Below are 25296 nucleotides of genomic sequence, written 5' to 3' on the forward strand. Positions count from 1 at the left end.
ACAACCAGGGTCATTTTCTTTTGCCTGACTGCTCAGCTTGTCCTATGTTCCTTTGGTAGCATAATGTAGAAGCATAGTATAAAAATCTGTGAGGAAGCCATTACGTAGCAAGGCTGTTATTCTTGCCTACCAACAAGCAACAGCAATTTTCAGGAGTTCCGTATGGATGCAGGATTACAAGCAAGTGGTGAGGTGGGGTAGGATGTGAAGTAATCTAATCTCACAATTACCATCAAAACCACAGGATGGAGAGAGGGCTACAAGACCTGATTTGAATAAAATGGCTTATGCTCTCCATCTTTCCTTTTCAGATTTTCCTAAATTTACAGAAGACTTCTTCAGTATTCATGGAGGGGAAAAAAAAAAGCAGCATGTAATAAAAAATAAAATGTTACATTGTTATGTTAATAAACTTTTTTTAAAACATAGTACACACACAAAAAAAGGAAACACACTCAAGTTACATCAAGGGAGGTTTAGATTGGACAATAGGAAGGATTTCTTCACAGGAAGAGTGATCAAGCATTGGAATGGGCTACCCAGGGAAGTGGCAAAATCACCATCCCTGTGGACATGGCAGTAAGAGACATCGTTCAGTGATGGGACTTGTCAGTTGAATCCGATGGTTACACTTGATGATCTTGAAAGTCTTTTCCAACCTAAATAATTCTGATTCTATATATTTAAACATTTAGACAGTTACAGATATGTATCAGTACTCTAGCATCCAGCATGATTATTTGCTTTTTGGTATATACTAACATGATACTAAAGTTACTTTGCCTCTATTTCAAAGTTACAGCTTGGAAGAAAAGACAATAACCACCCTATAAACCTTACCAAGTCCAACAATATTACTTTATTTAAAGATAATGGAAGTGTGCATCAAATCCGTTAGATAATAGTGCTGCTACAACTAGAAGAGCAAGAGTCAGGAACAGCTAGGTGAATTTATCTTCTAATTATTGATCTGAAACAAATTAAAAAAACCTCTTCCATAATTCGTCTGCTACTAGACTTACAAATCATTTGAGAGCAGTAGCAGTTCTTTTCAAGGTATAAACAGGGGAACACTGAGATGATACATTTCTATTTTAGAAGTCTGCTGCTAGTTTACTTGGTATATTTGCAATTCTGTCATTAGTGATTACACAACCAAGTAATGACATAAAAGCCTCCATGTTTCTATTTGCCTATCTAAAGTAATTAGGTACAATTTTCCATGTTTCTTTGGCAGCAATCCAAGAAAACATAGTTTACAAAAGCACCACCTGTTTCTATCTGTCCAGAAACAGCTGTTTCATCCCAATTAATGCCTGTAGGCACTCTTCTGTCTCCTTCCCAACATCAGTATTTCATAATTTGCATTGCATTTGTGCTCTGACAGAAAAAAAATTGCCTAAGTTTTTGCATAAATTTTATATTTAAAGACAAAGTCTACAAAATAAGACTACAGACATCTACACAATTCATCTTACATATTAAGATTTATGCTTTTGTATTTGGCATGCGTCTAGGTAATAGAATGATGCAGACAGCAATAAATCTAGCATCAGACTGATACTTGTTTAATTTTAAACTCAACACTGAAGACACATCAAAGTGCCAGAAAAGAAATGAAAAAAAAAAAACAGAAGTCATTATGTCAAAAAATACACTAGATTCCCTGATATGGCCAATGAAGGCTGATATACCAATGCTTTTTACATAGTACAGTCCTGGACAGTGAATTAGACAAAACACAAATAGCAAATAATTCAGACTATTTTCACAGAATCACAGAATTGTCTAAGTTGGAAGAGACCTCAAGATCATCGAGTCCAACCTTTGACCTAACACTAACAAGTCCTCCACTAAACCATATCGCTAAGTTCAACATCTAAACATCTTTTAAAGATCTCCAGGGATGGTGATTCCACCACTTCCCTGGGCAGCCCATTCCAATGCCTAACAACCCTCTCAGTAAAGAAGTTCTTCCTAATATCCAACCTAAAATACCCCTGGCACAACTTTAGCCCATTCCCCCTCATCCTGTCACCAGGCACATGGGAGAATAGACCAACCCCCACCTCACTACAGCCTCCTTTAATGTACTTATAAAGAGCAATAATGTCGCCCCTGAGCCTCCTCTTCTCCAGGCTGAACAACCCCAGCTCCCTCAGCCGCTCCTTGTAGGACTTGTTCTCCATACCCCTCACCAGCTTCTCGCCCTTCTCTGGACTCGCTCGAGCACCTCAATGTCCTTCTTGTAGCAAGGGGCCCAAAACTGAACACAGTACTCCAGGTGCGGAACATAGTACTCAAGGTGCAGTTTCTCAGAACAAGTGTCTCCTTTTCCTAATATTGAATGGAAGAGATGCCATCCAGAGGGATCTTGACAGGCTTGAGAGGTACACCCATACAAACCTCATGAAGTTCAATGAGGACAAGTGCAAGGACCTGCACCTGGGTCAGGGCAATTCCAAACATGAATACAGACCAGATGATGAGCAGATAGAGAGCAGCCCTACAGAGAAGGACTTGGGGGTATTGGTAGATGAAAAACTGAACGAGCCAGCAATGTGAGCTTGCAGCGCTGAAAGCTAACCCTACTCTGGGCTGCATCAAAAGTGTAGCTAGTACATCTAGGGAGGTGATTCTTTCACTTTCCTCTACTCTCTCAGACCCCATCTAGAAATACTGTAATCAGCTCTGGGGTCCCCAACATAAGAAAGACACAGACCTGTTAGAGAGGGTCCAGAGGAAGGCAACAACTATGATCTGAGGGACTGCTGCACCTCTCCTACGAAGACAGGCTGAGAAAGTTGGGGTTATTGAGCCTGGAGACCTTATAGAAGCATTCCAGTATTTAAAGGGGGCCAACAGGAAAGATGTGGAGGGACTCTTTATCAGGCAGTGTTCTGACAGGACAAGAGGTAATGACTTTAAACTAAAGGAGAGTAGATTTAGATTAGATATTGGGAAGAAATTCTTCACTCAGAAGGTGGTGAAGCACTGGAGCAGGTTGCCCAGAGAAGCTGTGGATGCCCCATCCTTGGAGGTGTTCAAGGCCAGGTTGGATGGGGCTTTGAGCAACCTGGTGTGGTGGGTGGTGCCCCTGCCCATGGCAGGGGCCTTGGAACCAGCTGGTCTTTAAGGTCCCTTCCAACCCAAGCCATTTTATGATTCTGTGATTCTAAATACATTCATGTCATTGAGATAATCATAGAATAACATCAACTATTTCACAACTTTCCTGATTCAGATGTAACCTGAAAATATAATATGTATGTAGACCTGTGGAATTGCCTTCTGGTTTTATCCTGTTTCAAATATATTGCACAGATTTGAATATATAACTTGCATATACTTCTGTCTCACCCAAAACAAAAAGCTGATGTATTACCTTGAACTAGACGAAGCGATATAAGAGTCTTCTACCTCATCAGCGTACTTTTTCTTCGTTTTTGCAATTGTTGGTGTTTCCTGTTCTATTGTCTGCATATCTGAGACGACTGAGTGAGAAATACCACTGGGGACAGGAAGAAAATAAGTATGTAAAGAGATGACAAAGTCTACACCCTAAAAAAATAAAAATGAAAGGCCTAACCTAGTTTCTGAAGCCTGATGACAATGCCAAAGCTCTTACAGTGTTTTAAAAGCTTTTTTTTTTTTTTTTTTTTTTTTTTAAATGCAAACATCTAAGAAAGAGTGGAATTTTAAAGAAAAGAAAAAACCCTGGAAAGCTCAGCTATAGCTCTCTGAAGCAGTGACAAGACTTCTGAACACACACACTATTTCCAACAACAGTTAAACAATCATGTGATTTTTCAGAGTTTTGGCTTATAGTAGATAAGTAGTAGATAAGCTACACTTATGTCTGCACTGTTCATTAAAAACATTCCAGCTACCTTTTTCATAGTCAGCTAACAGAAGCAAAAAATCTACATACATCTGCGATCTAAGTTAGTACCTGTCTGGCAGGTTAAAACTGAAATCTATCAGAAGCACTCCTGTCCTCTTCCCTAACAAATACTTGAATCTTTGATGATTAAGTTTCCATAACACTTCACACTTCTGTATACTTTTTCAATTCCCAGTCAAAATCAAGAATATCTGCATAAAACCAAAGAGCATCTTAAATAGTTAATAGAACTTCACATACCTTCTGTTGCTGCCAAATCCCATGCCAAGCCTCTCGAATTCATTTTTCTTCCTACCAGATAGATTTAGCTTTTTTTCTTTTGTTTTAATATCTAGATCTCTGTAGGCCAATCGTAAAGATGATACACTAGAACAAAACATATTAGTAGAAAACTAGTATCTAATGTAGCACTGTATTTTGTTTTCTATGTTTACTGAAAATATTCATTATTAATAGGAGCACATTGTTTGTTTTTGCTTGCTTTGTTTTCGTTTTTCAAAATAAAACGTACTATTACAGTTCAAGACATGGTTTTGCATCGCTATTAAGTCAACCTAAAAGTTTTGTGTTTTTTCCCCCCACTGTCATAGTTTTATGTGCTACCAAATGATCATCAAAATTACCCAGTTCTGATATACTACAATACTGTGTCATCCATAATACAATATTAGTAATGTGTTCCTCTAATTCACTCCTTGGCCTCGCTACATCTCCACCCCTACTCCTAATGGTTTTGTCATGTGTTACATATACTTGAGTGATATTTACTAGGAGTAGACTATGCTTTCTTTTAATCAATACTGCTCCCCTCTGTCCCAGAAAAAGTGTCTCAGAAGAGGGGAAGAGAATCTTTGTACCTACAAAATCAAATATTTGATATGACAATCTGTATTATAAAACCTTTGAAGCATTCACAACTTACTATTTTCTGCACAGCTAGCAACACATTCTGTCACCTGAAACATCCTCCTAATTCAAATATAGTAAATGCTCAGAGATGCCATAGGCCTTCCTATATCTCAGACAATATCTTAATTATTATTTTCCAGCAGTACCAATGTAGGAGACACAGAGATTTTTAATCCTGATTACAGAATTGTAGAAACACTGCTTAAAATTTAATTTGGTAGGTTAAAAGGGATACAAATAGTAATTTTAACGAGGAATACGGCAATATTTAATTCACAGACTGTGGCTGGTAAAAAGTGCAATTAACATTATTAGAATCATGGTAAACAAGATTTAGATGCTGCTTGTAGACCTCATGCTCTTCAGTAGATGAGAAGTACATAAGACTGAAAACAAGACATTTCCCTTGTAACTTTCCATCCATTTTGTACAGAAGCAGGAATGAAAATAAAGTTTTGGACCAAAGAGTATTTTCTTCTAGTGTGTGTCCTAACCATTTGATTACCAACACAGGCTTCTCCTGGCTTGCTCTTCTTCTGGCCCCATCCATACCTAACTTTAAACAAGAGTACAAGATGCCCCTACCAAAGTTCACACCCTGATGGTTAGTGCACTCTCCTGCAAGGCAGGGGTGTGTTTCTGAACCAGTTAGGACAAGAAGGGCACAGCATTTGGTCATCTTCCTTAACGGATAGGGATGTAGGTACCATCCTCCTGTAAGGAGTGGGACATCGCTCCTCCACTGAAGAGGCGTTTCAAAAAGGAGAGTGATCTCAATCATGTGATGATTGGATATCCTCTAATTGGTGTGTTTAGAGGGACCTAGAACTTGGGTTCTAGAACTTAGAACTTGGGAACCAAAAGTTCATTGTCTGACATTCAGATGCTTACAATAAAAGTCAGTCATCCACTGAAAGTTTTTTGAAATAAATTAAAAAACAAACAAACAAACAACAACAACAAAAAAAAAAAACAGAAAAATACATCTTCAAATCACAGAATATTTCCAGAGAAGATTTTAACCAATTATTACAGTTTAAGACCAACTCTTACAGAGAAAGCTAAAAATGTTTTCTAAAGCTCAGCTCAAAGCTGCTACTGAAGGAAATTTACCCAGCACTTTAAGTAAAATGATTTGCAGCCTGTTTTATGAAATCTATTTTATGAATATCAAAAATCTCTTAACTGATGAAAACTTATGAAAAATCATAACTCATGAACGATACTTTTTTTTTTTTTTTTTTTTAATTTAGCAGCATGTTCAGGTTTGGCAATCGGTGAGAAATGCAATTTCTGTGGTAAAAGTACTCCGAAAAATTACCGATTTCTTTGCATTTAATAGTTCTGATGCACCGAAAACATCCGTTTCTGCAGAGGACACGTAACGTGGTCAAAAGTAGCAGGCCTAAAAACTTGGTACCATGAGTTCCAAGTGATCCTGTAATTCTATAATTACATTTAAATTCAGAAATGTCTTTAATAGGTTATAAAAAATATACGTTAGCACTTAAGAGAGGATGATAAAATTTACAACAGTAAAAGAGTATATAACCAACTCTTTAATGATCTAATTTTGATGACAACTATGATAACACTAGAAACCAAAAACATGTAGCAGAGAAATAGAATGACGAGAACAAAGAACCATACCCTGAGTATTTACTGAGAATGGACTAACAGATTTGAGGACACCAACAAAAGCATTCAAAGGGTGAAAGCGGCTCCAGTATAAAAGAGTAGAAACTTGAGCAGACACTTCTAGTCATACTTAAACTACCATCTGCTTTCAGCAGTGAAACTCTTACCCAACGTATATTAATAAAACTGAGTACTTGCATGTTTCCTGAGCTCTTAGAGAGACTGGAAAAGTTCAAGAAGAAAAACCTTCTGTGGTATTAATCTTAGCATATTTTATCATTTATTTTACATTATTCATATGTATCAGTGGAATGTCTCCTTATTTTCTGCTTTAAATAGAAATAACATTAAGGTTATTTCTGCAGTAAAAGAGCAACTGTAGAAACATATACCTAACAGGGAGGGGGGAGGGCAGAAATAGAGCGATTACTTTTTGGCCCACCTCATCCGCGTTTGGGGATTTTTATTAAGCAAGATTATTAAGCAAGAATTGAAGTTTTATTTGCATTAACTAGTCTATGGTAACATTTCATTTAAAATGTTGACAATTACTTCATTAACGTGAAATTAGGCATCATGGTTTACTGCTGTACATACAATTCATACTTACAGTGGCTCTTCCTTCCCAGTTTGCTTACTGCTATGAAGATCCTGTTGTTCCTTCATTTTATCTACAGCTTGTGCTTGTTTTTCAATCTCATTAAAGCTTTGACTGCTGACTTTTTGTGCCCCCAAACCACCTTTTTTGGCTCCAAGCTTGATTTATTAGAAAACAAAAAACAGAAGTCCCAACATTATAACTGAGATAATCACCTCAAATGATTTAAGAGTCAACTTTGAAAGCAATAGCAAATACTACATACCGTTAGGGAGTATACGGCACAACTTTAATAATGATTATGTTGTATAGTAACATAATCAAATTTGTGGCAACTGAACCATTTGTTTCTCATTCACTTAAATCACAATTTATACTTAGAAGTGGCAACAATTTTTTTTTTCTTATTTATTATATTAGTTCTCACCGGCCAGTGCTAGTCTCTTATCTTACTATTAAGGATTTATTCATATTTTTAATAAATGTTACACAAGTATTTAATGATTTAAGGTAGTACAGCAATATACAAATTTATTACATACGTGTATGCAAAACTCACAACACACAATGATTAGCTTTTGCACGTGACAAAGCACAGTAAATATTTTTAGATAAATACGTCATCTGAGAGGTTACAGTTTTGTGCTGGTTCTTTTAAAACAATTCTACTTCTAGCTCATTACTTCAATACAGGAAAACATTCATTCTGATTATTGATTACTTTAAAAAACAAAACAAAACAAAACAACTGAATACTACAAATATGAATCAACACAATGATGGAGATTCAGATGTGGCAAAGCCCTCAGACTGCTGTTCTCTGTCTCCCATGCATTTAATTTGTCATCTGCAACACTGCAGCAATATGAATTTTCACAATATTTTTATCTTAATCTGTTAGCACTTTAGTGGCTTCATGTAAGAGCTCTGGTCTATGTACACAGAGTTGTACAGTTTTAGTCTCTGACACTAGAGTTCACAAACTGTACATGCACTTGTGAACCCAGTTATGTTCGTACTGTAAGGGAACATATCTGCGTAAGCCATTTAGAATAAAAATGAAATTCCTCTTGCATATTAGGGCCCTCTAGTGAGAGCAAGGAATAATACTGTTCAATCTAAACAAATCTGCTATTCAGGTCCAGACAGCACCAAAAAAAATGCTCAGATATACATGTGGAAGTCTAGACAGTTCAGTGTGCTGTATACACGTAAACTCACTTAGAATTTATCTGAGGTCAGAGAACAACCAATTAATCTTAAGTACTCTACTACAGAGTAATAGCAATTTATTAGACAAATTCATCTTAACAATGATCCATTTTGAAACAGATCATTGGCTGTTTGATATAGAACAGATTTTCTATTGCTTTTTATTTTCATCTATTGTTACTGATATGTGTACTATTTAGTATTAATGTACACAATACATTTCCAAATTACAATCTACATATTTCTAGTGATTTATAATACAGAGAAAAATATGCATTAACTATATAGACTTACCCCCTTCTTAACTTGATTTGGCTTCTTTTTTATGAAGGTGGTATTCTCTACAATGATTAAACATACATTACTTGACATACAATTTCATTAATTTCAGAATTGCAAAAGTGGATTTCCATAATTTCAGCCTCAAAACAGTTTTTCTATTTTTTTTTTTGTTTCTAATGCCTTAAGTATTACATTTTCTACATGAAGAGGTTAAAAAACTAAACAGAGTTACATAGAACAGAGTGATGAATATCACTAAGAAAAGGTAGGAAAAAGACTCTGAGGGTAAGGTACCTATTGCCAATTCTTAATAGGAATAAAATTATGGCTCAGTTTCCAGTTGTGGATACCAACTAGTACACAAACTTGCCATTATAAATCACACTAGAGGTCCACTTGTTTCCATACCACTTCCAGGATAAATTATTTTCTGGATAGAAAGATATTGGTTATACTTAAAATAAGCAATGATACAGATAAAACATACCTGTATCATCATAAACACACAAAGTGTGAAAGTTCCAGCCTTAATGCTTTGTATTAAATACTGAAACACAGTAAATGAACCTACATTCTGCTCATTATGAAATCTGACAGAACTCCTAAACTTGGTATTTTTAATGACACTTTTTCAATACACTTGCCTCCGTCTCATAAAAAACAAACTAAACAGTGAATAAAAAAAAAACAAAACAGTGATGAAGCAATATGACACACTCCTCACTGTTAAGTAAATTAAAATTCTGGACACTGGAGATTTTGTATTACAAATACAAGATTTGTAAACTAAATTTTTATGTTTAGTTTTCTGAAAAGGAAGCAAAATCTATCTAAATAGGGACCTAATGTGCTTCCTTAGCTTAAATAGCAAGCCATTCATCACAGAATGGTTTAGGTTGGAAGGCACCTTAAAGATCACCTAATTCCAACCCCACTGCCATGGGCAGGGACACCTCCCACCAGATCAGGTTGACGAAGGCTCCATCCAGCCTGGCCTCAAACAACTCCATGGATGGGGCATGCCCAGCTTCTCTAAGCAACCTGTTTCAGTGCCTCACCACCCTCATGATAAAGAATTTCTTCCAATATCTAACGTAAATCTCCACCTTTTTAGTTTAAAACCATTCCATGTTGCTCTACCATTATCTGACCAAGTAAAAAGTTGTTCTCCATCTTTTTTTTATAAGCCCTCTTTAAGCATTGAAAAGCTGCAATGAGGATACCCCAGAATAATCACAGCACAACGCTCTATTAGATACACAACCTGAAGCAGCATAACGGAAGGTGTAAAGCATTACTGGTCACCTATTTCAGGTCTGATACCCATAACATTTAAATTCATCAAGTCAGCTAGGACAAGATAGATAAAACCAGAATGCAATTGACTAAAACTGATGGATACTGTTTAAGAAAAGAAGTTGTAATACAAATTAAGATGTATAAAAGTAACTCATGCACACTGCTATTAAACTAAGAATTTCATGTCTTCCCTAAATTCTTAGTAAGTATGAATATAGAAGTACACTATACTGGCTGCTATCTTCTGCTTACACTCATTACCTAAAGCAGCTTTTGGTGATGTACTAAGGTAATCAACACTTGGTCCATGTTCCAGTCCACCTGAAAGGATGACGAGTAACAAAGTTAAGAATACCAGAAGGCTCATTTGAATGCTTAAAATATCTAAATTAAAATACCAAAACACAACTCACTGTCCTCAGGATACTGCTCGATACAGATACCACAATGTGCTATTTCTGTCACAGCTTTTCCCGTTACTAACAGAGCAGCATGCACCCAAAGATTCATCTGAAATCTTCTGAATCAGATTCCAATTTGGATTCATATTAAACATTATTAAAGGAATATGTAGTCCCACGCAGTCTAGAAACTTCTAGACTTAAAATCTTCTAGAAACTCCTTCCTCCCCCAAATACTTAAGTTATTAGCATAAGGTTATTTTAATTATTAAGTAAGGTAAAGAGAGTCTAAACAAAGAGACTATCAGAAAATGTAGCTTATTGTTAACAAAGAATCAGTCATACCTTCATAGCATTCTGGAACATTTTCTGAAGCTTTCTGCTGTAGAGAAACTGGCTGTGGCTCTGATAGTACCCATTCAGTATTCTTTGCATTGAAAAAAAACAAACCACAAAGATCAAAAGTGCACACAACATAGAATACATCTAATAAATATGAGCACTGTGCTCAAAGACCACTAATTAGCTAAAATTGGATTCCTATGACTACAGCTTCTATGTTTAAAACCTGTTACAGGAAATGTCTACCTATACTAAAAAGCATTGCTGAGCACCTGTATTCCTCTCTCAGAAATAACCCTCAAACACATCCTCCTCACCAGGCAAGTCTGTGACCTGCTCACAATAATACCCACTTAGTATTAGCTTTTCCACCTATGCTGTGCCACTGCCAGTCCATGCTTCTCTTCCTTAAAACCTCAATCTCATAAACTCCCGATATTTCTCTCTCATAACCATACTAAAGAATCTCTTGCCCTGAAGCACACAGACTGCTTGTCTCTGATCCCCTACTTTTGCAGCTATCCAAAAATTCTGCTTTGAAAATTTACATTATGTATTATATTATATATATATTGTTTATATATAATAGAATATATATTACATATTATTATAGATAATATAAATTATATAATATATATTATATATTTATAAATTTTATATATAATATATAGATATTACATATTATTATTTATAATATAAATTATATATATATAATATGTATTATATATATTATATATTGATAAATTTTCTCAAGGGGTTTTGTAACAAGTTCCTACTTCTCATACTTCAGCCTAAAAATATTTACAACACTTCTCTGCTTAACTCTTTCTCTCTAGCTTACTGCAGTTTATGATTTTCCAACTCACTTTCAAGTATTCTTCCATATTGCCTTTTGCAAACAAATACTGTTTACTTTTCTACTATCAGAACAGATGATCATCTGATGAAAATACTGGACTACAACTCACAAAAACTAATTTATTTTTTTATTTGCAACAAGCATTTCTGAGTAATACAGCATTCTTCCCAAACTGTAAAACATAAATATTCTTTCCCTGGTTCAAAGATGTCAAAATTCATTTTTATAAGACATTCAAATATTGACCATAGTAGAATTTCCTAAAATAAAACAAACTGATAAAAGGCTGAAATTTCCTTTAGAATATGTTTTTGAAACATTACAAAAACAACAAAAAAGTTATTATTTTAAAATGTCACAATTGAATAACTAAAGGAGAGGGGAGTTTTTTCCTTTAAATTACAGCTTTTCCCATTCTTAAGCACCCTAGATATATTAGAAAGTCAATTAAAAACCTGCTATTTTTACTGTGTTCCTTACCAGGTCGCAGATATGAGCTCACATATTTTTTATACTTTTTATTATTGATGATATATATGGATCACCACAACATCATGACTGGGGAATGAACGCAATGAATGTTTACAAAGTGTTGAAGAATATTCACAAGGCCTAATATGATATGCCAAGTTCTTTGCATTCTTCTCTATCCCAAAATATGCCTCATGATGATACTTAGTTGTAGGTATTCACTGATTGCAACTATACTAGAAAGCAATCATGTCAGAACACTTAATATTGTTGAAATATTTAGGAATACTAGGCACAGCAGTAACTTAATTATTCCAAGTTTAAGATCACAACTACCGAAGTTGTTTTTAATGGTATTTTTTAATCTAAGACACAAGAGAGTCTCTGAAACACTGTTCTCTGAAATAAACACAGCATCTGTCACTATAATGCACTGAGAAAGCAGAGCAGAGGTGAGAACAAATAAATGAAAACCAGAAATAGCAATAGCTTTCAGAAAGTTATTTTAACTTTTTCAAAGAGGACGGAGAAATTCTGGAGGAAGAAAAAAAGCACCTGCTTAACAAATAGCATTTTTTTCCATTCAACTTTATTCATCAAAAAAACAGTTATCACATATTAAGTTTAGATTAGGGCATTCCCAAGACAGGAATCATGAGCCAAGAATTGCACGCCTAAGAAAAACACAGCTTCATTTCACATTTAGCTACTATTTGGGTCATTCTAAATTATCATCTTAGAAAGTGGTTCACATCCAGGAAGAATTTTGAGACCCACAGAAGGAAAAGCAGGTAAACATTAACTCACTGACTTATCCTTTCTCTGTTAGATTTTCTTATAGAGTTTAAAATTAATCACAGAGCACACAGCTCTCTTAAGAAGTCAGAAAGCAAACAAGAATTAAATACAGGCAATCTATACCTTAGGAGAAACATGGGATGCAAAAAAGTCTTCCTCTTTGTGCTCCGGTGACACAGGTGGCATTCCACATCCATCTGTCCACAGCTAGAAGTATTTTGGGAGAGGTAGAAAGGAAAGAAGGAAGAGAGGGAGATTATTAATTTTACCAGATAACTGCATGAATGCATCCTAAAAAATGCACTTACCTTAAAACTTTTTTTTTCCCCCCAAGTTAAAAATATTCCTTTTTAGATTCAATGTCTCATGATGTCTTCCCTCAAATTACCCATTTTCTTCCTAACAAAATACTCAGTATAAGCTCTGCTGCAGTAATATTGTCAAAATTTAATATCACTAGAGCTTTACTTGAACTTGTTTTACATCTAAAGCTGTCTAGTAAGTAAAAAGAAATATTCTCTTAAGTTAGTGATGAGAACCACATTAACTATATCTGCCATACAAAATTATAATAATTAAATTTCATAGTATTTGATGAACAGATTAGAAGAAAGAAAAGCAAGACATTTTAATTAATTTATTTAAAATTCTCACTCATTTGATCAACTTCAAATGAATTAGCCATGGACTTAAACACATTGAATTAAACTATCAAGACATTCATTCTGCATATATAGAAGAGAGCCAATGTCAAACTTATTTAACACCTCAGCAGATCTAAATAATGTGTACTTCGCTAACAACTTCTTCCTGTCAGCAACCTAACTTCAAAGCTTTGACAGCATGCCTGCATTTTTAACAGAACAGCATGTTCAGGACATATATATATTTTATATATATATAAATATAAATATAAATATATATATATAAAAATTGCAAGTTTTATATATACATATATATATATATTTGAAAAACTAGCAAGTTTTATATATATTTTTTTTGTAGAAAAAAGGAAAAAAACATTTATCTGTTCAAATTAAAACCCACTTAAATCTCAACTATTTTGTAGTTAATGCTATTGGCACTTTTATGTTTTTATATGCTGTACTTCTCAGGAATAATTCAGTTACAGAGAAGCAAAAATAAATACAATATATAATTCACAGAGAAGTGCTGGTGTTTTTGTTATACAGTAGCACAAACAATTTTTCAGCACGTTTGAGAAACAAAGTAGTTTCCTTTTTGAAGAATACCTGAAGTTTCTGCCTAGAATTCCTGTAAGTTATTGTAAATCCTGCAAATGGTGTTTTGAGTAACCCAAAATATGAGGTTCAGCTCTACCCTCAATAATTTTTTTCAAAAAACAACAACAAAGTTGCAAATAGTTTACTCCACAGCTTGTAACCTCACTGCAATGTGTACCAGTACCTCCAATAGGCAGATAATCTTTCACATTAACTAGAAGCTTAAAATTGCTCTAGATGGTAAAGAACAGAAAGTTTTTGAAAAATCTAAATTACATAAGACACACATTACTCACATCAGTACCATGCTTTCTTGTTGCTTGCATTGCAAGAGATTTAATTTTCTCTTTGTAAAGTTGAGCAGCACGACTGTTATACTTTGCATTGGTATCACTTGTTGTGCATCCATGTTGATGGAAAAAAGCAGACTATGAAGAACACAAGATGCAACGAGAAACAAATTTAAAATCAATACCACTTAACATAAAAATATATCGCAATGCAGCAAACTACTCTCCTCCTGTATCTAAATATTTTAAATTATCAAGTCTGTGTAAATTTCCAAAATAAGAAGAAAACTCCATTATGGCAACATATGTACATGAAAAACAACAACATTAAATTAAAAAAAATAGATTAGTGGTATGTTTCAAAAGCACATAGAGATACAAGCTTCCAATCATATACAAAGATTTGTAGTTTTGAATGTAACAAGGAAAGGATGAGTTAACTAACTGCCAACACCTGTGCTTCAAAGGACATTTCTGATATTCTAAAAGGTATCACTTGCTTTCATCTCGAGCTTGCTAGAAAGAACAATGTATGCTTGATCAAAATGGCTGTATAAAAATGGTCTTCCTTAAAGTGTATATCCACATATATATGTATGTACCTATATATAGGTACATGTGTGTATTCACATATACATGTGTGTATTCACATATACATATGTGAATATATATATATTCACATACACACACTATTTATATGTGTGTATTCACATACAAATAAAAACTTTGTTTGAAAGATTAAGAAATGGAAAAGCTGGGCATTTTTTTAGTACCTAGAATTAACTAGCAAATAATGTCACATGTTCTTGCACAGAAGAACTTAATAGACTATTACAGTAAAACATAGTAAACAAGTTTCTGATAGGGTCAGCAAATCCAGACAATTGAAGCCTATAACCTCAAACGTAAATCTAATACATAAGTACCAGACTTCATATAAAAGTTAAGCCACCATACATTTCTGTAATTACAACAAAAACAGTTATAAACATAACAAGTGTCAAAAGGACTGCGTATATTTGCATTTAGGTGTGTATATATAATATATATATATATATATATATATACACACACACACCCCTATGTAGCTGACATTCAGAGCTTTTCTTTGTAAACCCTAATTCTAATCATTTTAAGTGTTTATTCTGAAAGCAAAAGGAACTCACATCACCAAATTTTCTAGCAATCTCATACACAGCTATAAAGCTCATAACTGATTCAAGATTCAGTATCACCAGGAAATTACAGAATAGAAATACTAAACATTAATCTGAGAGTATTTCTAAGCACTAGTTGGTAAAAATAGAATTCAGCATTTTATTGGAACAAAAAGGAAATTGTTTTTTAATGCAATTAGAAGGAAGATGTTGCTTTTACTTTTTAAATGTTGAAGCAGTTTACTAAGATGGTCTTTGAAGTTTCAGCTGTTTATCCTGCTAGGTAATCCAAAAGAGGTCATTATGAATTTCAGGTGTAAGAGATGTGGGTATATTAGACCTATTGGTACAATGCATGATAGGAAACAGTGACATCCAAGCAGAAAGACAAAAATCCATAAAATTAAATAATAAATGTTTACTGTTAATCTTCTGTGAATATGCTTTCTGAAATTATCTGATGTACTTTTCAAAACTTGCACTTCCTTCCTACCAATTGCCTTTAAATCTACGGCTAAAAAAGGAAAGTATTTTTAATGCAGAATCTACCTCTTCTGATTAGTTAAAACTATGATCTTTATCTATTAAGAGGCGTAAGAGAAACTTGATGAGCAAATTCATATAACTGCATGTCGTGGTTTAACCCGGCTGGCAGCTAAATACCACGCAGCCGTTCGCTCACCCTCCCCCCTCCCTCTCTGGGATGGGGGAGAGAAATGGAAAGTGAAGCCCGTGAGTTGAGATAAAGACAGTTTAATAAGACAGGAAAATAATAATAACAAAATAATAATAACAATAATAATAATAATGTTACAATGGTGATAATAGGAAAGTAATAATAATATGTACAAACAAGTGATGCACAATGCAATTGCTCACCACCCGCTGACCGATGCCCAGCCTAACCCCGAGCAGTCCGGCCCCCTCCCCCCGGGCTAGCCACCCCTATATATTGTTTAGCATGACGTCAGATGGTATGGAATACCCCTTTGGCTAGTTTGGGTCACCTGTCCTGGGTCTGTCCCCTCCCAGCTCTTACTGCACCCCCAACCTGCCTGTTGGCAGGACAGAGCAAAAGGCTGAGATGTCCTTGGCTTGGTATAAGCACTGCTCTGCAACAATTAAACCATCGGGGTGTTGTCAGCACTCTTCTCATCCTAAGCCAAAACACGGCATTCCACCAGCTACTAGGAAGAAAATTAATTCTGTTCTAACTGAAACCAGGACACTGCATTATACAGAAAGATACAACTTAGAAAGGATAGGCAGAAAAAATAGGGTAAAAACACCACTTTAGTTCTGAAGTTACACAACCGCTCAGATCTGCAAACCAGAGACAGTGACATGCTGAATGCCTAATTCAAAGAAAATGGTTTGACTGGAAAATGCAGAAGGGGAAGATAAATAATAATGATCCTTGCTCAATTCATCGTTCTTTGTATGGAAATATTTAAAATATTCTAATACTGAAATATTTAAAACATTAAATATTAAATTCAGAGATGGTAAGATTTAGGAGAATATTACAATGACAAGACTCAAGGAAAGCAGATTAAGAAAGCAAATTAAGAAATTGTAAATGGAATTAAAGCTTGGTTGAGATGGAACACAAAGAAGCTCAAGACTTACAGTTTCTTAAACAACGTTTAAGGACTAAAAACACATGAAGAAAGATAAGGGGTAAGTTTCCAGGGCACTGGAAGAAAAGTAGAAGTTTCTTATGAAAGTTACATGTTTGGACACAGAGTAATACAGCTTAGGGAAGCAATCTTAACTACCAGTGGTTGATCTTTGAAAAAAACATATGGGAAAAGAGGTAAGATTCCAGAGGAGCTGACTGAAGAAAGTATTGTCTTTTTAAAAGGAAATTGAGGACAATACAGCAGTCAACACAAAACCTTAGTTTAAAAGAAAATATTATGAAACAAACTTATTTTTGAGTATGTAAAAGAATTAAATCAAAAGTAACAGATTATATCAATTAGCCAAAACATTGCCATTTCCTCTCTCTGACAGTGTAGCACATCTTATCTTGACTTTAACTGTACCTAAAGCCTAAGTCATATCTTGACTTCAGCAGTGACATGACCTTTGGCAAGACATGTTCATGAACTACATACAGAAATAAGGTCACAGGAAAACACTTGTTAACTAGGTTTACAAGCAGATGTAAGGCCATCTTTCATCAGTTATCAATGTTTTGCTGTTAAATTAGATGCATTTTCAAGGAATCTGGTCTAGTCTTTTCAGTGATTTTTATTAATGACTTCTAAGAAAAAAAACTTTTGCAGACTATACCTACATGAAAAAGTTGCAAGAAGTATGGAAAGTGAAATCAGCACTCAAAAGAATTCTTAAAAACAAGAAGAAGTAGAGAAATGGATTGGAGAAATAAAAATATTCTAAAAGATGTGAGCCAATAAGGAAAGACAATAGCTTCCAAACCTAACAAGCTTCAATGTGCACGGCAAACACTCAAGAGTACATACAGCATTTGCATTTCCTCCAACTTGCATGCATCTCAGTTGAAACCAAGACCAATTGGAATCCAGTTCTGTAGATCTGAAAAGAAGGAAATATTTTTAATGTTATCTTCACAGACATTTAAAATCTACCTTGTTTGTGTAAAGAGTTTATTTCCAAAATTATCTGGGGGTGGTAGAGGGAGCACTGAATATGAGAATTCTAACAGTCATAATACTGTGATCATCAGGAATGCATTCTTGAAAGACCCCTTTGTAACATTCTTTTATACAGTGACAAAGCAACAGAGGAAAAATACAGATTTTAGTTGATAAAAAACAACTGCTTTTATCTGCAGTCCATTCTTAGATGCATTGCTCTCACACACTTCCAGCAGTTACATATATGAAATGGAAGGTTCTATTTAATAGGACAAATACACCTATAGGACATAAATTGGGTTACTCACCTAAAATACGAGAAGCTCATTAAAACTGCACCAACTGACTGAGCCTATCCAAGTGCTGCCACCAAAGGGGAGTATAGTCCTTTACACAAAACCCCTCACTTCCTACCCCATTATGTTGCCACCACAGTGCTAGTACTGAACTACTTCAGGAAGCACAGTTGGCAAAAAAAAAATAAAAAATATTTAGGTCTCTAAACTGGCTTGCTAGACTGTCAGATTATCATTATGATCAATATACTGTAGCACTGCTGAAGATAAGTAGTAAATAATAAAGTAGTATTTGCCTCAGTCTTGACTGGAAAAATGATAGAACGCTTCAACGTGCTTACTCACTTCTTTGTTTTCATCACAGACTCACAGAATGGTTTGGGTTGGAAGGGACTTCCAACATCATCCAGTTCCAACCCCTCTGTCATGGGCAGGGACACCTCCCACCAGACCAAGTTGCCCCATCCAGCCTGGCCTCAAACACCTCCTGGGATGGGGCATCCACAGCTTCTCTGGGCAGCCTGTGCTAGTGCCTCACCCTCTGAGTGAAGAATTTCTTCCTAATATCTAAGCTAAATCTACCTTCTTTCAGTTTAAATCCATTACTCCTTGTCCTATCACTACATGCCCTAACAACCCTCCAGCTTTCCTGTAGGCCCACTTTAGGTACTGGAAGGCTGCTATAAGGTCTCCCCAGACCCTTCTCTTCTCCAGGCTGAACATCCCCAACTTCCTTGACCCATCTTCACAGGAGAGGTGCTCCAGCCCTTGAATCATTCTCATTGCCCTTCTCTAGGCTTGCTCCAACAGGTCCATGTCCTTCTTGTGCTGGGGCCCCAGAGCTGAATGCAGTGCTCTAGGTGGGGTCTCACGAGAGCAGAGCAGAGAGCAATGATCACATCCCTCACCCTGCTGGCCATGCTCCTTTTGATGCAGCCCAGGATATGGGTGGCTTTCTGGGCTGCAAGCATACATTGCTGGCTCACGTTAAACTTCTCATCAACCATCACCCCCCCAGGTCCTTCTCCTCAGGGCTGCTCTCAATCCATTTTCCACCCAGCCTGTATCTGTGCTGGGGATTGCCCCAACACAGGTACAGGACCTCATGCTTGGCCTTGTTGAACTTCACGAGATCCTCACGGGCCTACCTTTCAGGCCTGCCCAGGTCCCTGTGGATGGCATCCCTTCCCTCCAAGCCTGTTGACTGCACCACGCAGCTTGGTGTCATCAGCAGACTTGCCAAGGGTACCCTCAATCCCACTCTCCATGTCACCGACAAAAATGTTAAATGGCACTGGTCCCAGTACTTACTCCCTGAGGAACGCCACTCATCACTGATCTCTGCTTGGACAGTGGGCTGTTGACTACAACTCTGAGCGTAACCATCCAATTCCTTACCCACCGTGTGGGCCCATTCATCAAATCCATGTCTTTTCAATTTAGAGACAAGGATATCATTGGGGACAGCATAAAATGCGTTGCATTTGTCAGTTATTTTTCAGTTATTCTTCCCCTATCCAATGCTGTAACGGCATCAGAGAAGGCCACCACATTTGTCAGGCACAATTGGCCCTTAGTGAAGCTGTGTTGGCTGTCACCAATCACCTCCTTGTTTTCCAGGTGCCTTTGCATAGTTTCCGGGAAAATCTGCTCCATGATCTTGCCAGGCACAGAGGTGAGACTTACTGGCCTGTAGTTCATTAGCTCTTCCTTTTTTCCCCTCTTTAAAAATGTGGGTTTTATTTCCCCTCTTCCAGTTCACTGGACTGCCACGACTTCTCAAATATGATGGACTGTGGCTTACCAACTACATCTGCCTATTCCCTCAGGACCCGTGGACGTACCTCAGCAGGTCCCATGGACTTGTGCACCTTCAGCTTCCTTAGCTGGTCTTGAACCTTATCTTCTCCTACAATGGGTGGTTTTTCATTATCCCAGTCCCTGCCTTTTCTTCTGGGGCTTGGGCTATATGGTTGGAGCTCTTGCCAGAGAAGACTGAGGCAAAAAAGTCATGAAGTACCTCTGCCATCTCTATATCCTGGGTGATCAGGTCTCCTGTTTCCTTCTGGAGAGGGCCCACAATTCCATTAGTCTTCCTTTTATCACTGACCTACCTATAGAAGCCATAATCTTCAATGTACAAACAAATCTGCCAACAAATATGCGCTACTAACAAATACTAGAAGCAGGTAATGGGAATGTATGCAAGGTACAAATTCTACCGAAGCCTACCTATTTACCTCATTCCCAAGTAGCTATCAGATAAATCAAAGCTTTTACAAACATTAAAAACTTTCAATCAGAAATTAAGAATGCATTTTCCTCTCTGAACAGCCATCTCAACAAAATAAAAAACATCAGAAGTTGAAAAAATACCATTTTTAATGTAAAAAGTATACAAACTACTTACCGAATGAAACTTAAGTGAACACCAAGGGATCGATGGGTCCCTGAACAATCGATACAAAGAAAAACTCCATATGTTATGCTTGCCCAGCTAGGGTTTTTTGACCCGCAGTCAAAACATACCTTTAAGAAAATAAAAATCATTAATGTGACTTATGCATAACCACTTGTTAAAGTTGTATTATAGGTCATTCTAACATCCTTGTAGTGATCAGAATTTAATGAATTCATCCTTATAGCATGGATGTCATCCTTCCAGCACAAATTACATGACAACTTCACATAACCCTGATTTTATAAAGAGTAGTTGCACAACCTGCCCAAACTCATATGCCTTCACCCAAACTAGACAGGACAACACAAACTCCTGGTTTCTGTCCATCATCAGTTTATACGTAGATCACAGGTTGAAAAACAGTGGGGCAGAGAACCCACATCAATCTAGTTCAAGTACACATTTAACACTTCCAACTTAAGTACACACTTCCAACACTACTGATATACAAAAGCTTTTAAGAAATGTTTTCACTTCCTTGACAGGCTGGGAAGAAAAAACAAACAAACAAACAAACAGAAACACTAACAAGTCTCCTTGCTAGAAACTACACTGATGTAACTAGAGATTTGTGTCTACATACCCAATCAAACAAGCCCTGAGTTTACATTCAAGTCAGCTAACCTATCACCAACCAAATTAATTTCAAGTAGATGCCCAAGAGCACTTTGAGGCTAAACTCCTAGCTTTACTGTGGGTCTCTGTATCTTACGCAGTGCGCATTTATCAGGCACAAGTTCACCATCAGATTCAACACCGACTCATCCTCAATAAAAGCATTTTTAAGTCTGGGCTTCAGTTAGACCAATAACCTGCAACACAAATGGAAAGCATGGAGGTTACAGTTTCTGCATATGCAAGTCCACTCTTTCTCTCTCTATGGAGGCTTAACAGTGCACTACTGGAAGGAAAGGAGTCTGGAAAGCGTGTATGTGTCCCAGTACTGTTTGTGCAAACAGGGTCATCCACTGACATACAGCAGAAAGAAGAAATAAGAGAAAATCCACACAGAATGAGGGATAGAAGGAGGGACTGGAGAGATGCCCCGAAGTAAGCACAGGTAGGAGAATGATATGCAGGAAGTTAGGGAAAAAGAATGAGTAACTCTTCATGTATGCCACATCACAAGAGAACATACAGCCTGAAGTAGTCAGAATTCATCCGCTTTTCCTCAACTCCCTCCATTCTTTGAGCTAATTCCAATATAAATAAATAAATTACCTCATCTTCACTTTAAATTGGCTGTATTCAAACAGTTTCTTACTAGGCCAAAAGTAGGATGAAGACAACAAAATAAGACAAGATTGTTGGAGATCAAAGCCAAGACAACAGCCTTGGTCCTGCTTCTAACACAAGAGAGAAGAGCAGACTTAGAGCTGTAAGTTTCATTGAAATTCCTCAGAGCAGAAATTGGAAAAGAGAATCTTAAGCATTACCAGGTGGTTAAAAAAATCCCACGGTTAAAAAGGTTCTGTTATTAACATCCCTTTCCTGGAACAAATATAAGTGCTTCTTAATTTCAGCTTCTTAAAAGTTAATTGCATCACCTTGGAAGCTAGCTGCCACAAAGCAGCATAGCTCACTGACTTCACATATCCAGGACCTTATCAACCATCTATCAGACACCTGTGAAAATTATTCAAAAATTGTAGCTTTAAGGATTGTGATGCAACTCAGAATGACAACTAATTTTCTTGTGAAAGTAACGTAAGAACTATCATTTCCATCATGTTATGTGACAGAAATAGAAACATTTTATCAAGTTAACTTACTGAAACAAATAAGCATAAGTTAACTTACACTCATGTTGCTTGGCTTCCTCATTTTAGAGTGCTTTCCACCACATAAATTGTAACAAGAAATTAAAACAAAATTAAAAGGGATTTCAGAGCCTACCTATGAAATCATTTCCATTTTAAATATGGCAACTGTGTTTATTGGAGTGAGTTAGGTACAACTAAGATATGAAAGTCTTCATAAAAAACTAATTTGAAGGATACACCTAAATAATCTATTTCTTTTTAACTACACCTGTATTATTTTTGCTCTTTTAGTGTTCAAGCATTTCAGGACAGTCTAGACTCGGGAACAGTCACTTCGGAGAAAAAAAAGGAGTAAAAGTTGCAATCAAGATGTTTTTACCAGAATGAACAAAAAGACAGGTCCACAGCAAGTCATTAAAACAGACAGGATTCATCTTGTATGAGAGGTTGAAGTTAACAGATCCTTTATGCCTGTTGGTAAATAAGTTCATAGTACACGTTGTTGTTGGATATGGCAACATGGTAATATACAGCCTCTGGAAATGCTAGCTTTGACACTTCCAAAGAGCTGGTGGGGCTCAGCAATCACCTGTCACTGAGGTCAGTGTTACAAAGGCACTTTTAACCACGCAGTGTTGCTGCTGCCACAGATAGTTTCATATCTCCATGCTCGCTATCCCTGTTGTGCAAGACCAGCACACAGCCGCCTGAATGCTGGACCCACTGCTACTCAGGTGGCAGTTTCGCGACTGGTCAAAGGTAATCTTCATCTGAGCAGCCACTCTGTTCCTTTCCAACCACTGTATCCTGATATGCTTTCTTTTCTTGCATCAGCAGTAATAATCTGGCTTGTTGATCCTACTGGAAACCAACACTACAAAAGCGCTTTGACTCAGAGCAAAGGTAGGTCCAACTCACATCATGGCCACATCATCAGCAATACCAGTGTAAGGGAGGGAGAAGAAGCATTTGCCAACAGAAGGAAACTGGACTGGAAGCTGGACTAGAAGCATTGTAAACTTAAAATGACTTGAGTGAGATGTACTATAGTATATTCTGCTGGGGTGGGGGGAGGGAGGGAACATGACCACAACACCTCCCAACAGACACACAAACCCCACAATTCGCACTGTAATAACAAAACTGCAGAACTAATAAACCACCACCACAGCACGCCTACTTGGTTTTCAGCCAGTTCAGATCCTTGATTTAGGTCTCCAAGCAGAGACACGAATGCTATCTTCAACAAGAGAAGAGAATGAACCAGAGAACAGGAACCAAAAACTACCTGTTTCAGAGGAACAGATTTGTGCAAACTAAAAGAGTCTATATACCACAGTCTCAGGGTACAAGTTATCACAACTGGTGAGCTTTACAAACGTTTAAACAATATTGGGTACCTTAAGGACTATGAATGTCTTTTATGTGTACAAAATACATCCCATTTAATAACTGTAAAGCATTCGTTAAACCTTGTCAGGCGATCCTGTACACAAAAGACATGAAAATTCCAAAAAGCTGTTTCTCATGCTAACCAAAGGAAACCAGAGGACGAATTACAGGTACGCTATTTTCAAGACAGTTACTCAAACGCCCGCTTAAACACGCTACAATCCACACGTTAAACTGCACGTTTATTTAAATGAGAATCGTTTTCCCTAGCCTCACGTGCCCTGGGAGCTACCACCATGCACCTAGCGCAGCACAGAGGTGCGTATATGTGTATATATATATATATATATGTATATATACAGGTGTGTGTGTGTCGGGGCTCGGTGGGACGAGGAGCAGGCCTCCGCGGCCACGGCAAGCCCCAGCCGCCCCTCCGGGAGCGGCTGGCGGACAGCGGAGCCCCGCCGGGCCCCGGGGCTCCCCGCCCGCCCCCCGCCCCGCCCTCGGGCAGTGCGACGTGTCACCGCCACGGCGGAGCCCGGCCGCCGCCTCCCCCCGCTCTCCGGCGCCCCGTCCTCCCGCCGCCCTCACCTTGTTGGTGGGCACGGAGCGGAGCCGCTTGAAGATGGCGGCGATGTCCTGCTTGCTGGGCTCGCACATGGCGGCGGGCGAGGCAGGAGGGCCGCCACGGAGAAACTGCCGCGGCTGCCGCCAGCTCCGCCGCCGGCCGCCCCGCCCCGCCGCGCAGGGCGGGACCTCGGGGAGCCGCCCGCCTGCGGCCGCCGGCGTGGCGAAAGGAGGCGGCGGTTGCCGTGGGTACAGGCGGGGAGGCCGGGCTCCCTGAGATAGCGGGCAGGGGGCCTGCGCCTGAGGAGCCCCAGCGCCTCGGGGCGAAAAATAAATTAAACATGGAAGGACAACAGCTGTGCTGGTGGCTGGTTTGGGAAAAAAATGACGTGGGGCAGGTGATAACGTGCCTACTTAGATAACATGCTTTATCCAATGAGTAGGTTTCAAGCGCTCTAAAAATTTCTTGTGAAACCATCGTTCCCGCTCAGCATTAGCACTGAACTATGTGACCAGGGACAGGGTGCTTGTGGCAGAGCTTGGCCCCTCAGCACTCCTACTCATCAGAGAGCACCGGGGTCTCAAGGTGTTACACCCCCATCTCCCCTACTCTTCTGAGGTGTAATTGGCCATGTAAGGAACAACCAGAGTTTGGACAAATTTTCTATAATACATTTTCTTTCAATTTGGAGGGTGTTCTGGAGAGTGGCTGCTCTAGCCTTCTGCTAACAGCAGCACCATAGATTATCTAGGGCCCAAAATAGCCATGTTCAAGTCCTTCCATGACAG

The 25296-nt window shown here is 37.6% G+C and overlaps 1 protein-coding gene across 1 annotated transcript in view; it reads right to left on the reverse strand.

Moving 5' to 3' along the window:
• Positions 1-24671, reverse strand: part of ARFGAP3 (ARF GTPase activating protein 3) — a 33062-nt gene extending 8391 nt beyond the window's left edge. Inside the window, exons 1-11 of the mRNA XM_084284603.1 lie at positions 24532-24671; positions 20735-20853; positions 17894-17966; positions 14254-14385; positions 12837-12920; positions 10589-10670; positions 10104-10163; positions 8556-8602; positions 7062-7207; positions 4145-4270; positions 3386-3511 (exon numbers count right to left, since the gene is read on the reverse strand). Of these exons, the coding sequence (XP_084140729.1) occupies positions 3386-3511; positions 4145-4270; positions 7062-7207; positions 8556-8602; positions 10104-10163; positions 10589-10670; positions 12837-12920; positions 14254-14385; positions 17894-17966; positions 20735-20853; positions 24532-24600 (1064 nt within the window). The 5' untranslated portion in view covers positions 24601-24671. The remainder of the gene's footprint in view (positions 1-3385; positions 3512-4144; positions 4271-7061; positions 7208-8555; positions 8603-10103; positions 10164-10588; positions 10671-12836; positions 12921-14253; positions 14386-17893; positions 17967-20734; positions 20854-24531) is intronic.
• Positions 24672-25296: the final 625 nt, after the last annotated feature.

This window comes from Netta rufina (genome assembly GCF_964035555.1).
Source record: "Netta rufina genome assembly, chromosome: 1".
Taxonomy (NCBI): domain Eukaryota; kingdom Metazoa; phylum Chordata; class Aves; order Anseriformes; family Anatidae; genus Netta; species Netta rufina.